General features: G+C 35.7%; 1 protein-coding gene across 1 annotated transcript in view; it reads left to right on the top strand.

Moving 5' to 3' along the window:
• Window positions 1-14,855, top strand: part of MALRD1 (MAM and LDL receptor class A domain containing 1) — a 234,685-nt gene that overhangs the window by 77,906 nt on the left and 141,924 nt on the right. Inside the window, exons 19-21 of the mRNA XM_036396321.1 lie at window positions 549-722; window positions 3,005-3,182; window positions 13,240-13,396. Of these exons, the coding sequence (XP_036252214.1) occupies window positions 549-722; window positions 3,005-3,182; window positions 13,240-13,396 (509 nt within the window). The remainder of the gene's footprint in view (window positions 1-548; window positions 723-3,004; window positions 3,183-13,239; window positions 13,397-14,855) is intronic.

Raw genomic sequence — 14,855 nt, 5'->3', positions numbered from 1 at the left:
GAAAGAAGTGCTAATGAGTTTGAATTAAATATAAAGGAGGTCGTGGAACAAATTGGTGACCTCAGAATAATTTCTCTAATGAGAAAATAATTTTTTTCAGCAATAAATTTACAAGGTAAGAAGGTTACATAGTAATTTCCACAGTCCCTTGTAGTAATCAACATGTTGAAGAACCCATTATCATCTGAATGATCTGTTAGCCTTGGTGCACAGGGAAAATCAGTTTCAGTGATTGCTGTGTGAGTGTTGGCACCAGTTTTTTGAAATTATTTACTGGGTTAATCCAAATTTGAAAGACTGGCAAGAGGTGTAAATCTTGCAAGTGTCAAAGATTGTATGGATGGTGTGAGAAAACCAGTGCTTTCCACTGGGGAAAGCTTCAATTCAGCTCCTGCTGAACAGCACTTTAGTCATTCAACTGTCCAGGCATGATTCCAGTAAAGCCATATCCTGGAAAAGGGGGGCAGTGGCAAAGGGAGAAATAATTCTGAAGCTGGAATGCCTTAGTCCAGGTGCTCAACATCCTTTTGGCTCCTTTTTCAAAGGAGACTTGCCTACTATTTCTACAACTACTTCAGGAACTTCAGTTCCTGCCACACTCCCCATGAACAACTGCACAGAGGAGGAGTTTGTCTGTCGAGCCTCTGGCCACTGCATCCAGATGATCCAGAAGTGTGATTTCAGACCTGACTGCTCTGATAAGTCTGATGAATCAGCTTGTGGTGAGTGGATCAAATCATGTTCTTTGCTACCTTACTAGTTTGTGGGTCTTAAACACATTGCTTTAGCAGCTCCATCTTATCTATGCAATTTGGTATTAGCACCTAGATGCTATTTTAATGTGATTTTCCCCAGGAACATAGTAACATTTTATTCTTAATATGTGTGATGTAATGCACTTTCTGCCTTCTGATTCAGGCTCTACATTTCAAGTTACTACTGAAATGTGGTAGGGGAAGGAATCCTCAGTTCCCTAATGATTGGTAACCATACATGACAATTTAAGTAAGCATATTTACTTAAAATGTTCACTAGTCCAGACTGGAAGAGAGAAAAACTTTAGAGTTTCATCTTTGGGGTGGATGTCTGGGAGAAGATTATCCACTTCTTAACTACTTCAATGAGTATGGGTTTTGTTTGGTTGGGTGGTTGTTGGGATTTTTTTAATATAAAAATTGTGTCAGCATCAGCAATAATTGTGAAATTCAGCCTGCTCCACAAAGAAATAAGCTCAAGCCTGTAAAGCTCTGATAGTCTAATGGAAAAATGTAAGGGGGACAATGGACAAGATCCACACATGACACCAATACAGATCTAAGACAATTGTTGATTGCTTCTGAGTTGCAGCAGTTCACACTGTAGCATTTTAGAAGCTGTTAATTACTTCCTCTTGCGTCAAAGAACAGTACTTGAAATTACCAAAGCCAGTTAATGAGGGGAACAGACATCTAGGGACAGTGACCTCTTCAGCCTTTGCAAGCAAAACTATTGTCACTGAAAATGAAACTCTGAATTCATTACACATTGTGAAGGGAATTCAATCACCTCTCTCAGGGCTGAGGGCTCAGTGAGAATAAGTATCATTCTCTCCCTATGTCTATTTCCTATGTGGGAATAACTGGAAGAGATGAATCTGATGTTTAAGTGCCACAGTAGTTTCCTATAGTGTGAAAAAACACCAGCCATTGAAATCTTGCCCTGAAACATAAATGCAGAGCCCTCTGAATATTTCTCCCCTCAAAACATTATCTTACAAAACATCTTTTTATTCTAAGCAAGATAAATACTGTGGAGGATACACCTTTACATATTTGCTCTATCTGAGTTCTCTTATCACTAAGATAGGAATTTATCACTTAAATGACAATGCTGAACTAGGACTTAAAAATGTCCAGACTGAAACAGAAATATGATCACAGGAAGGTGTTATCTTTCTCAGAGGCACTTTAAGTATAATGTTTACAGAGCATGTTAAAAAGAGGAATATGCATTTAATGCAACTCATTATTCTCAGGAAACATCACAAATCTTCATATGGGCAACCCATGAGATCACACTGGCTGCAGTTTGCTTCTTAGTGAGGCTATACAACCTATAAATCAAAACTCACTCTCTCTTTAGTCTACCATTTTTAGCCTTCAAGGAAGGAAACGTCAGGCACATTCTACCAATAAACCATGATTTCTTGATGCAGCATTTTTTATGGGTTTATGGGTTAAGATAAATTCTTGTTTCCCTGGAACAAGTCTCGCTGCAGTCACTTAAGTGTAATAATCTGTTCCAAAGTTCTGGAGAGTGACTAGACTCAACTTAGACAATGTGCTGGAGAATAAATATTCACAGCAGAAATGGAAAATAAAATTGGTTTCTTTACCCTAAATAGGGTCAGTAGTGAGCTCACTTTGACATTTAGGAAGCAAAAACTCTTTGGAAGGCAGCTGCATGATTTTTTAGTAAGACAACAATAGAGTATTTGATACCAATACCAAATAGATGCATTTTTGTGTAACTTTCAAGTTTTGTGAGGACTGCTTGAAATCTGGTCTGGGGTTTTGTTTTTGGTTTTTTTTTTTTAGACTTATGGTCATGGACTTTGTAGACAATGTTCAATGATTTCCTAATGTCATCAGTCTACAGGACTAGAGACAGAGCCATACAGCAGCTCACGGATTCTTGGCTGATTAATTTTATAGGAATTTCCATGTATATTACATGACAGATTATTAGAATTACCTGAAATCTGGTCAGAACTCATATGAAGGTAGATACTGAGGTGCAAAGGAATCGATACGTTCTCAAAATTAGAATCTGTTTTATAGAGGAGAAAACATAAAATTCATGTTTCATCTGAAAGGAAAAAAACTTTGCATGTTAGTAATGTGTCAGTATTCACAGAAACTATAAATTGAATCCTTTTTATTTCCATGCTGCTTTTGGGTTGTAACATGAGTTAATGATTTTTAATTTTTGTCTAAACATGAGTAATCACTCTTGATCTCTAAAGTTATGGAAGTCTGTGACTTTGAAGATAAAGACCTGTGTGGATGGTATCAACCAGCCTTGGAACAGATGTCAGGAAATTATTCCATATTTATCACAAAGACATTCAAGTGGCAGCTTGGAAGAGGAGCAAATCTCTACCCTGAGGAAGAGCAGCACTGCCCATTAACCGATCATACTACGTGAGTACAGTTTTTCAGGTGCTTGAGTCTCTTCTAGAATGTGTGATCTTAATGTGTAGATTGTGTAGAATGTGTAGATTGTCAAGGGGAAAAACTGCTGCATTTACAATATTGAAGCAGTTTACTTATTTATTAATGACATGTAATTGACTTGACAATAGGTGAAGTAGGTATGCCAGATCAATACTACAGATTAATCAACATTAAAAAATCATTAATAAGCAGGTAAAAATTTTGAAACATCTTTCTATAAGTAACTGCCAAAAGTTTGAGTACCTCCCCATCCAGAGAAACGCTCACGAGGATAAATGGAGTACAAGCATGTTCCCCCTTATGGGAATGCAAGTTTGGAAGCCATGGCTGCTCCAGCATTATCCTCATTCCAGCACCCCCAAACTGCCAGCCCAGCAGTTGGCCTGCAGGCTGCTGGCAGCACCCAGGGGCACTGGTGCTCTCTCTGGTCTCTGCAGTGGTTGTGGCACCAGCAAGATGAACTCTGGCATGTCAAAACCAGGTGTTGGCCACTGCTCTTTGCACTGCATTATCAATTCCTGCTATTACAAATTTTCATCCGCTTTTACACTTCTTTTCAAACTGACTTCTCTTTTGAAAGCTGGCTTTGTAATTAATTTGGCACTGCTTAATTTAGTTCATTGTGGATGTCCTCTTGATCAGTTTGAGGTGAATACCTTCCCAGTCTTTATTCACACAGAAAATTTATGGTCACTTTTCTACCTTACTAGCTATTGTTAGTTGTTAGCTATTGCTTCCAATTTTGTTATTGCTATTGTTAGCTATTGCTCTTATCCCAGCAGTTTTGCCCAAGGGTGGGCTGTACAAGTTAACACAAAATGTCCTGCGAATTCTGCACTCATTTAATATTTAACTAATGCAGTTCAAAACAACTGTAGTTAGAACCAACTTCAGTTTAGCTGGTATTTTTTTACCATTTTTTTTATTTTACCATTTATCTAGGTAATGATATAAGTTCATATTAAAATGTAAAATATTTCTATTCTCTCAGTGAAGATTTGTAAATTAATGTTGCATTCTGGTTAGATTGCTTAAGATAGTTACTAGCTCCTATGAAGACACTCCTTTGATTTATTTGGAGGAGCAAAAATAAGTTTTTCTGCATGAACATTTGGTTTTACATGTTTGGGGTTTTTTGATTTTTTTAATTAAGTAAGAAGTGTGTTTTAAAAAAATGCCTCAATCCAATGTATTCCAGTTAAAAGTAACAGTAAGAGCTATTGATAAAAAAAATCCCTACAGGTAACTAGAAAATTTATTGAATACAATCAATTTTAAATGCTGTACAACTTCATTAATAAGAAAATTTCTGTACAGTGTAATTACTCTGAACAGAAAAATACTTGCCTGGTTCTAGTGACATGTATGTTTAGTTTCTGTGACAATAGACCATAGAGTGCAAAGATGGTCTTTAAATTAAGGCCACTTCAACAAAATATTTGCTAATTGCTACTAGTTTAAGATTACATTATTTTGCATTTAATCAGCCTGAATTTCTGTTGCTATTAAAGAGTGAGTTCAATATGTTAGTGTCACTGTGTACTTCATTAAAATTACTGTATTTTTACAAAGATCCCAAAACAGCAATACCAAGCCCAAAAAAATCATTCAACAATAGCAAAGAATTACAAGGCTGTCAAGCTGTTTCTAGGTCTCTACATTAGATATGAAAAGGAATTGTATCCCATAAAAAAGAGTAACTTTTTAGAATAAATTAGCTGTCAAATCTTTCATTGACTGCTCTTTATTTGGTATATATTAACCAATACCAGCCCTGTATGTGTACTTAGTAAATCCTCCCATAACCTTTTCAGCATAGGTTTACCTTGGCACAGTGATACATGGAACTGTATTACTGCTTTTCAACATATTTTCAAGGTTTAATGCAACTAACAGTACATTGAAAAGGACCAATGAAAAGAGAAAGCAAATGATCCATAGAGATTGCAGTTTTCAGGCAACTCTGTAATGTATTGCTCTCGTGATGTTTCACATGAGATGCAGTTTGGTTCTGTGGTTTCCCCCTTCCCTTTCTTTATTAGTCTATAGAGAAGTACAGAAGATAGATGCTTCCAAATTACCACAGGAGATGCAGAGCAGCAGTTTTGTTGAATTAAAACCCTGCAACATTTCGTTTTATTTTCTCATCCATTTCGCCCAAATTTCCACTAGTTAGATGAGGCAAGCTGTGTTACTGTAATCCTGTATGTTTGCAAATTAAAATAAAATATGCAGGACTATGTATAGAAATGTTTGGATTCATTCTGATGCAAGAGTAGTTGGCAGTGCAGCTTACAATGAGTCCTTTCAGTAAAAATACCTGTGAATACTTGTAGTCAAACCATCTGCTTCCCCAGAATAAGTACCTGGGCTAGCCACAGGTAGGCTGCGGAATTGTGAGGTGAAGGTGTGAGTCTTTGAAGCTATAATCACATTAATTAAGTGAAAGTAATTACTTTGGAAATAGAGGGAACAGCTTGTATGTGTATATAGAAACCAAAAGCTGTAGGAATAGAAGCCATTATGGGAGTCTGCCATTGGAGCCTGGCTTGAGCTATACAGTCCCTGGCTTGAGCTAGAAAAAGTCTGTTATGTGTTGTGCAAAGGGCTGGGTGACATTGGCACTGTGCACTCAAAAGACCACTATTCATACTTGAGTGTGAGCTCCTGTGATGTGCTTCTATACTTAGCAAATGGAATTCTCTATTGCAGTTACGTTTCTAAAAGCTGCAACAGTAAAAGTATCAGTTTGTGTAGGCTTAAACAAGTATTAAATTGACACCAGCAAATGGATGTCTATTAGTTTATTTCCATTTTAAACATCTGGTTAGTGATGTTGCAAATTCTCTGACATTATTAATGATGTTTGGGTACCACTGTTAATTAAAAACTTTGTAGTCACTTAATTGATATGATAATTCATGCATCAAATCTAATAAATCAAAACAAAAATGGATGCAGAGGTAAAACGAAGCTGACATGATAATTATTGCTGTGCAAATAGTTCCCCTGATAAACATATTTTTAATATGTCTGTCACTATTTTGTGTCTTCTTTTCAGACAATCATTATCAGAATTCAGGAAATGTAGGAAAATTAAGGGTTTTAAGTAATATGTTGAAGCCCAGGAGTCAAGACATGTTTTAAATTTGAGAGTCTATAAACTTTAAAAGAGGAGAAAAAATTATAAAGTATTGTGTGGGTGGTTTTTCTTTTTTCCTTGGATTTTTTGGTTTGTTGGGTTGTTTTTCCTTGTGTGTCCAACATAAATACCAACTGCTTTTAAGAATAAGCTAATGGCAAGAAATTATTTGCTGGATGATGCCAAATTATTTCATTGCAAACAATCATAATTTAATCAAACTTAATTTTTTACGAAGAAAGAGAATATACCCAAAGTGTTTTTCACCTCTTATGTTAGGATGCCAGAACATGGGGTTAAACTCATAATGAAAATAAATTAAACTATGAATAATTTAATCATTTTGTGTATGTAAAACTTTGCTTACATTTGCTTCATTTTCTTCCTGGATTTCATATTTATTATGTAAAACAAAGCATCAAAGTTTTCTGTAATACAATTGAAGCATGGTCACAGATAGAATTTTTCGTTTGGAATTTTGACTTTTAGGATCCAATAAATAAATATACTGCAGCTTTATTTAATACCAATATGAGAATTCCTTCTCATATTGGAAAAGGAATCATTTCTCTGGTGGTTTTCTTTTGAGCAACTTTGTGATGTCAGTGTCCAATTACAGCTGTTAGTATGACTTGTTAAACGCCTTTGGTTCCATTCAGTTTGAAATAACTCTTGACCCTCAATCATGTGATAAAGTTCAGATGCTCAAGATAGATATTTTTTTTTCTCTAGCACTGTGCAAAGAACTTGGTCAGTTGGCCTGCATTTTACAGGCAGCTGTGAACAGAAGCAGAGGTTGTCTTCTGCAACAGGAAATAGTTCTATGGGCTTTATTATGGCATGTCAACCATATTACATTTTTTGTTTCTGAATTTATTAAGCCTTAATATTAAGTGTTAATGAATGTGGGAGGTTACTAGGAAAAAAAAGTTTCAAATCATAACAAGAGAATTTACTCTTTTTTGGAATAACCAGTTGGAAATTAATATGACACATATGGCTGTACCTGAAAATCTGCATTCCTAATGACTGTTTGCTCTCAATTCTCTTTTAAATTTTTAATCTATACAGAAATGCTGAAATTTAATTCAAGGAAAGCCTTCCTTTCTTTTTTTTTTTTCTTATAGTTGTTAGATACAGATTTCAGTTGCTAACTATTTAAGACCTAGAAGAATTTAAGTTGGAAGGGTTGGTTGGAACTGTTCAGCAGAGAAAATCTTTCTCTGATACACAGAATTAATTAAATTATTGGAGTTCTTATCTTCCTTTAATAATATTGAAAATTACACATTTTATAGCATTTTAATTTTGAATATAGTCCTTTTTCTGAAAAAATATCCTCACAGATGCAATAATCTTTATTCAGGGAAGAAATTTTTTTCAAGTCTATGAATATATTATATGCCAAACTGCAAGAGGTCTGTGAAGGTTTTGTTCACATATTCTGACCTATAATAGCCCATCCTGTGTTATCTGCAGAAGGATAAACAGTGAAAGAATTTCTGGTGCAGACACTGAATATCTAACAAGTACAGATATGAAAGAAACAAGGTATTTTTTTTCATTCTCCATCTTTCTCATCATAAATCTTCTCATGTTTCCTAAAGATATCTGCTCCACCACATTTCTTTCACGTTCACAGTCACTGTACGCCTTAACTAAAACCTTGGCCCTGCCCATCACAAGTCCCTCTCCTTCCTACACCACCTGTGGCCCTCTGGCTGAGCTGACCAGCACGATGGGCAGTGCATTGAGAAACTCTTATCCAGCCCAAAAAGGAGGTGATAAATTTCTTCTTGAATGAGTGCTTGAATATTAAATTATCTTTCACTTCTGAATTGTTGCAGCGTTTTTTGAGATTTCTCCAGGCAGATGCAATATTGAGGAAAGATTAGGGTTTGCTTTTTCATTTTTTTTAACAGAAGGCTTGTTCTTTATACATATATCTATTTCTGTAATACTTTCTGTAATATTTTGTAATATTTCTAAGTTTTTTCAACCCACCTTTCAGCAGTTTCCCTCCTTACAGGCAAATTTCAAGTAAAAGGTACAATATGTACATGGCTTCCCCATTTTACACTTAATATTGAGGTTACCTAGGGCTCTGTATCAATATATAAAGATTAACTTGTCATTTGTCCTTGCCTGTTTCCTTTGGAATATCATAATGAATTTTGTATGCTAAATCTTTTTATTGCAACTTTTGTTGCTAGAAAATATAACAAGTTTTCTTTACATATAGTCTTACATTTTACCAGAACTGTCATATCATCTGGTTTTGACACTAAGAAACACGAATTAATAGGAATCAACAGAAAATGAAGTTAGCGTGATGCAAAGTTTGAAATATCACAGTTTGCCACCACCTTGTGTCGTGTCGAGTATATAAGGCATTAAAATATCAATGCTATGTTCTGATGGAAGTGCAAGAAAAAAATGGCAAAACCATTAATATTTTCTCATAAATATGTTTTTTAGGAATTAAGAGTTAGAATATAACACCTTATTGACTATTTTTTTTCTCAGAAATCTGATGAAACGTTTCTAGCAAGGAAATTGTAGCTAATTTAAAACAAAAAAACTGCAAATGCATTAACTTTAGGAAAACTTCTGCCTTCTGGTTAAAAGAAGCTAGAGAAGGCAGTGATCTCCCATATCCCCTGTACCCTGATAAAGGATTCAGAGGATGTGGAAAATGAAAACTGAAGCCACTGTCTTGACTGATTCAAACCATCAGCTTGAGCTTTGATGGCCCACAATTTCCTGATGTATCCAGTATTCCACAATCCTTTCCCTTTGGTCAAGAAAGTGCTTCTTTTGAAGGTCATCTAGTGCCCTACTGGGTTTTCTTGACCACTATTTTTTTTTTCTCTATACAGAAACCCATCTGTTCTAATAGCAGGTCACTCACCTGGGCAGATCCCAGACAGATGGTGTTGGAAAACTGAAGAATAATATTTTCAGTGCATAATAGATGCAATAGGTGTGGGGCTCTGGTTTGCTATATCGATAGTGTACAGTGTTTATGGATATATATGATCAGGAAAAATGGAAATTTTTCCTGCATTTGAAGGCTGCTGCTTTCTGAATTTTGAAATTTAGGATGGTGATTTAGCTGATCATTGGGATACTTACAACTCTAAGAAAACTAAAATATCTCTCTCCAGTTTATGTCTTCTCTTCATTTTTTTTTCTTGTTATTGCTGAATTTGGAAGGAAATCAGAACTTTTTAGTAAAAGGGAGTTGTTTGTTTTCTGATCAAGTTTAGTTTTCAGCCCCAAAGAAAAAGCATGAGTAATGGGTATTTTTAAAATTCCATTTAAGTGTTTAGTCAGGGATTCTCAAGCAATTGGTGGAGGATACACAGATGAATTTCCACTTTAAAAACAGAGAGATGTCCAAAAATTCATTAAAAAAGAGCTTGAACTTGCTGTGCAAGAAAGTACATCTGAATAAGTTTTGATCCCCTTTCAGACATTGCAACAATAGACAATTAGAACTGTGAAATGTGTTATTCACAGCATGAGACATGGCTTGATAAGGCTGCCAGATTTAAGATGGGACTAATTTTTTGATAGGTCTTCTTTTCTTAGCCCACCTAATCTTTCCCTAATTATTATATTCAGTTCACTGTGTTCTTTGGAATGCCTTGAAGGGGAAAATAGAATGAAGATTCTTCTATAAATGTCTATTCTTTGCCAACTACTGTTCAAAAGATATTTGAAATATTAAGCTATTAACTGAGACAAGTATGCAAATATAGGTCAGTTGCTCATGTTGAAAATTTTATATCCATTAAAATGTTGTGAATTTCCCTCTGAAATTAATTAGGATTTTTGGACTGGCACAGGAATGTCTTTGTATAGGGAATGCTTGTAGTACAGAGGTAAAATTAATTATTTTCAGAGGGTAAATATCAAGATTTTAATGACACTTACTGTAGCTGCCAAGTAAGAGGTTTTCCATGGGTTTGTTTTGTAAATTGGCCTGAGCTCTTGCAGCTACAGGCAGGGGAGCCTGGCTGTATCCTGCTGAATTTCAGCCCTTACATAAGATCTATGCTGAAAGCTAGATTTATTCACTATTATGGATGTTGAAAAATACCATGTTTTACACTTGTTATCATCAACCTCTTGAGATCTCACTTAAAAAAATCAAAAAAACAACTCAAGGGAGTCTTTTTATGGAATAGGAAAGAAATTAATTTAAGGATGGATCTGATTAACTCTCAGAATGAAGAAAGTTGTCTTCTCTGAAGATCACTTAAAAAACAAAGGTTGAGGGTGAAAACAAGAACATCATCTGGCAGAGTAAGAGAAGCTGTTAAATTACATTTATGGAAGCTTTGGAATATCTCTGTCACTGTATATTTTTACTAGGTTAAAATAAAAGTGGGCCAGCTAAGAAATCCTTTATTTTCAAAGTCAGAACTTGACACACTGAGCAGATGATTGCATGTACATTAATTGGCTCTGCTAAAAAGATTGCATCCACAGAAGATATGGACCCTCTAGCTAATTTGAACTCTCTGAAAGCAGAATGATTACTTATTGCTTTTTCCAAACTCTTCCCCCTGCAGATCATGCACCTCCCTGGAAATTCCATGCAGGCTTCTCTACCAGGCAGCTTAAGAATTCAAGACAGAGAAATTACTTTGTTCTGTGAGCAAACATGAAGCAAGTTAATTTTCACTAGAATAAAGCTTTTCTTTTAAACATTTATAGGTCACAAGTACATTAGTCTTGTAGTCCTAAGTGTAAAAATGTCTATGATAGGAGTGAAAGTCAACAAGGATGCTCTACACATACTTACCCATCCCCTTCTCATCCCTCCATTTCCCATTACTTGCCCACATAACCTTAATCTTCCTGTAATCACATACCACATCTGTGTTTAATGGCTAGCACTGTGAAGTGTTTCATACAGGGGACTTTCATCTGGTGTACTAGTTTTAAATGTGATATTATAGCAAGCACTGAAACAAGGTCAAAAATTTGCAAGGACACTTGTCTTAGGCTGCACTATGGGACAGTAGTATCTGGGCATAGATGTGATCTTTGGCCTGACTATGTCTGACAGAACATACCAACAAGAGATGGATGACTGAATTTCATCATAGAACTGATTGTACCCTGCCACTGTTACAAACTAATCTCACTGAGAGGCATGGATATAATACTGAATACTCTGGGAGCTTTGAGATCTGTAAGTGCTGTTGCTCTTCAGAGCTTTTAAAGCTTTTTATCATTCTGCTTCTTGCAAGTCCTTTTGAATTCTGTTGTAAATACAGTGCCAACACCCTTGGGTCATTGAAAGCACAAGTTCCCAGAAGCAGAGTAAGTTCTGAATTTTTCAGTATTTTTGCAAACCTTAAGAGAGCCTGACCCTCTTTTACCTCCAAGCAAGATTCTGGTAGAATACTCAGCACCAAGGCAAAAAAGAAAAATTGCTACCTTGAAATAACAGCTTTCTTCAGCAGAAAGGAGGGAAATAAATGAGTTCTCCAAATGCATATTTCTTGAAAGATCTGTAATTATGAGTTTTCAAAGTTTTCAGCTATTAGTTATAGTCAGTTTATTTGGAGAATGTTTTAATACTTAGGCTAAAGGATTAAGCAAATGCATGCAGTAATTATAAAGATGTCTGAGTTGCCAGGATTCAGTGATAAAACAAAAGCATCAGCAGCAATTCTCTTATCTGCCTTTTCATGAAAAGGAAAAAAAGATTGTGGAGAAGATCCTGATTTCCACAAATCCTAACTCTTCCTTCCCCCTAGGATTTTGCCCAGATTAACTTTGGTCCCTGCTACGTTTGTGAGCAGTTTTCTGTGATCTCACATGTAACAATCTGATCTATGCAAAATGAAGATCTGTACCATTAAAATGTTGCCTTTTTGATTATTTGGTTGGTTGGTTGTTTTTTGTTCTTTGTTTGTTTCTGGTGTGACACATGACGAGGTAGAAGCAGTAGTCTAGCTGAAAAAAGTCTCTGATTTGTGAGGATTTTTGAAGGCCTATTTCTGACCCTGTACCAGCAAATTCTTTACTCTTCTCATTAGGCAGGATTTTCAGTCTGTGAAGAGTGTGATGTCATGAGGCCTTTGAGCATCTTGTGTTTCTCTTGGCTGTGCTTGCTGGCTAGAGTCATTGTCTTCTCACAGCTGTAGTGATTCAGCTTTACAGAGTGGTTGCTCAGAACTTGGCCAATCAGAAAAATCAAAAGGAAAAGAAAACCAAATAGCAGCACCTATTTAAAAACATAGGTTCTGTTGTTAGGTTCATAAGCACTTGTTGGGAAAGATTCTTTTGAGAAGTACTGAGCATGAAGCACTTCCGCTGGAGAGAAATTTATCTTTGGTCAACAGCTGTGTTTTATTTTGGAAAGTAAGGTTTTTAGGGGCTAAATCTTTACCCAAAACACTAAAGCTGCACTCCTGGTATCTCTGTACACTCAGAATCTGATGCTTACTTCAAAGAGACCTCATCTTTCCTGGTAGCACAGGAGGTAAAATGTCATCCAATATCTTGGGTTTTCCTGACATTAAGCCAGGATCAAACCCTCTAAATTCCCCCAGGAAAGAGGGTAGCAGGGAAAGCCAGAGTCCCTCTAGCCCACATCTACAATGCTACAATGTACATGATTCTACATGATTCTGTGGGTTCAAGTCAGCTCTTTTTTTTTTTTTTTTTGCCAATCTCTGATATTAAAATACTATCTGCATTTGCAAGGGTTTTTTTTGAATTCTGGCTACATACTAAGATGCATCCAGATGCATCCAGATACCCAGACAGCAAATGCTATCTAAGGAAATATTGCAATCTTAAATTAAATATGATGAAATGTTTTGTTTTAATAAGTTATAACCCTTTTTCTCTGTGCAGGTGCACTGAAGAAGGCTGGTATCTCTTTGCAGACAGCTCAAATGGAGAATTTGGTGACACAGCTGACATTGCTACCCCAGTCATCTTCCTTACAGGGCCCAGATGCAAAATCATATTCTGGAACCACATGAATGGTTCAACAATAGGTTCTCTGGAGGTATGGAGATGCTCTCTATTTTGTTTTGTTTTGTTTTTTCTGCATGAAATTGCTCTGAAGAAATTTATGTGCTCTCTTTTAGTTTCATTAAAGCTCAGGCTGCTAATAAATGAAAATTAACAATTGCTAGCACTCTACTGCTCTCAACATGTTATGATACGAAGGAAGAATTATTTCAAATACTGGAGAAATTATAAATTAGAAATTTCTACAACAAGCAAAAATTGTGATGGTTATAGACATGCCATGGTTGGAAATTCAATACAAGAAAAAGTTTTGTATCACACAGTACCATTTGACACTGAAAAGGAGCAATAGATATTTGGATATCAAGGTCTTTGGCCAATGTGGGAGCATTGGAAAAAGAAGTAATTACATCAGAATTCAACATAAAATCTTGTAGAAAGTGTTTATTCCTTGAAAAGCTGAACATATCACTTTCAGAGATTATTTATATTCATGTAAGCAGCATTGAACTATTTCTGTGGCATATTAGCGACAAATTTGCTTTCCCGTACCTTTTTTCCTTATTCTGGTTTAAATAAAAGCACTTCTGTAAAGGAAATGTAACTCATTAGCAGCTTGTAGATCAAATAACTCACTGCAGACAGAAATGAATAAAACAGCAACATGGTTCTAAACAATTATTTTTACCACACAGCAGTGTGCTTATAATGGGATTTCCCTGGAATGTTATAGAATACCTACAGCATCAGGAATGGATTGAAAAAAACACTCATATAAGTTATCCAGTCACATGTGCACTCAGTATCATACTGAATGTGGGCAGTGCGTGAGGATTTAAATATACAAATTATAGTAAAAGGTGACAGAATTGAGCTGTTTTGAAAACAAAATTAATATTTGTGTTGACATTAGAAACGTGATGTGGGATGTGGTGAACTACACAGCATAAATGCGACTGGCTAAATATTTAGTGGAAGCATGTTCTATGACTTCTTGGATTTCTTCCTAAACAATTTTTTAAAGTATTGGTAAATTTCTCCCAACTAGGTAAAGGTCTTGCTAGGTTGCTTGGCAAATGGTCAAATATTAGTTAATCAGAATCAGTGGGAAATCAGAGGATAAAGATGGTTCATCCTCTGTTTTAAGGCTTGGGACCAATTAATGTGCTTTGGGACTTCTTTGCATACTCCACACTCTTACACTACAGTGTAAGAACCCATGTTAGTTGGAATTATGTTCAAAGAATGTTTTGTAGAAATCAACAGCAATTCTAAGGAGCCGTGCCCAGTATTACCAGCACAAAAAGCAAATGTGTATAGTATAGATTTTTTCTTTTCTCAGTTTCAACACTGATCACAATTTCCCTCTATTCTTTAACTGATCCTCCCTCACCTCAAACTTACTTCATTTTAAGATGTACCAAAGGAAAATCATGAAACCTTTGCACACTGTTAATTATCACTTAGTTTCAATTGCTTGATTAATCATTTAA

The sequence above is a fragment of the Molothrus ater genome, chromosome 1 (assembly GCF_012460135.2).
Source record: "Molothrus ater isolate BHLD 08-10-18 breed brown headed cowbird chromosome 1, BPBGC_Mater_1.1, whole genome shotgun sequence".
NCBI lineage: Eukaryota > Metazoa > Chordata > Aves > Passeriformes > Icteridae > Molothrus > Molothrus ater.
The sequence above is the reverse complement of the archived record's forward strand: the minus strand, read 5'-3'. Positions and strand labels throughout refer to the sequence as shown.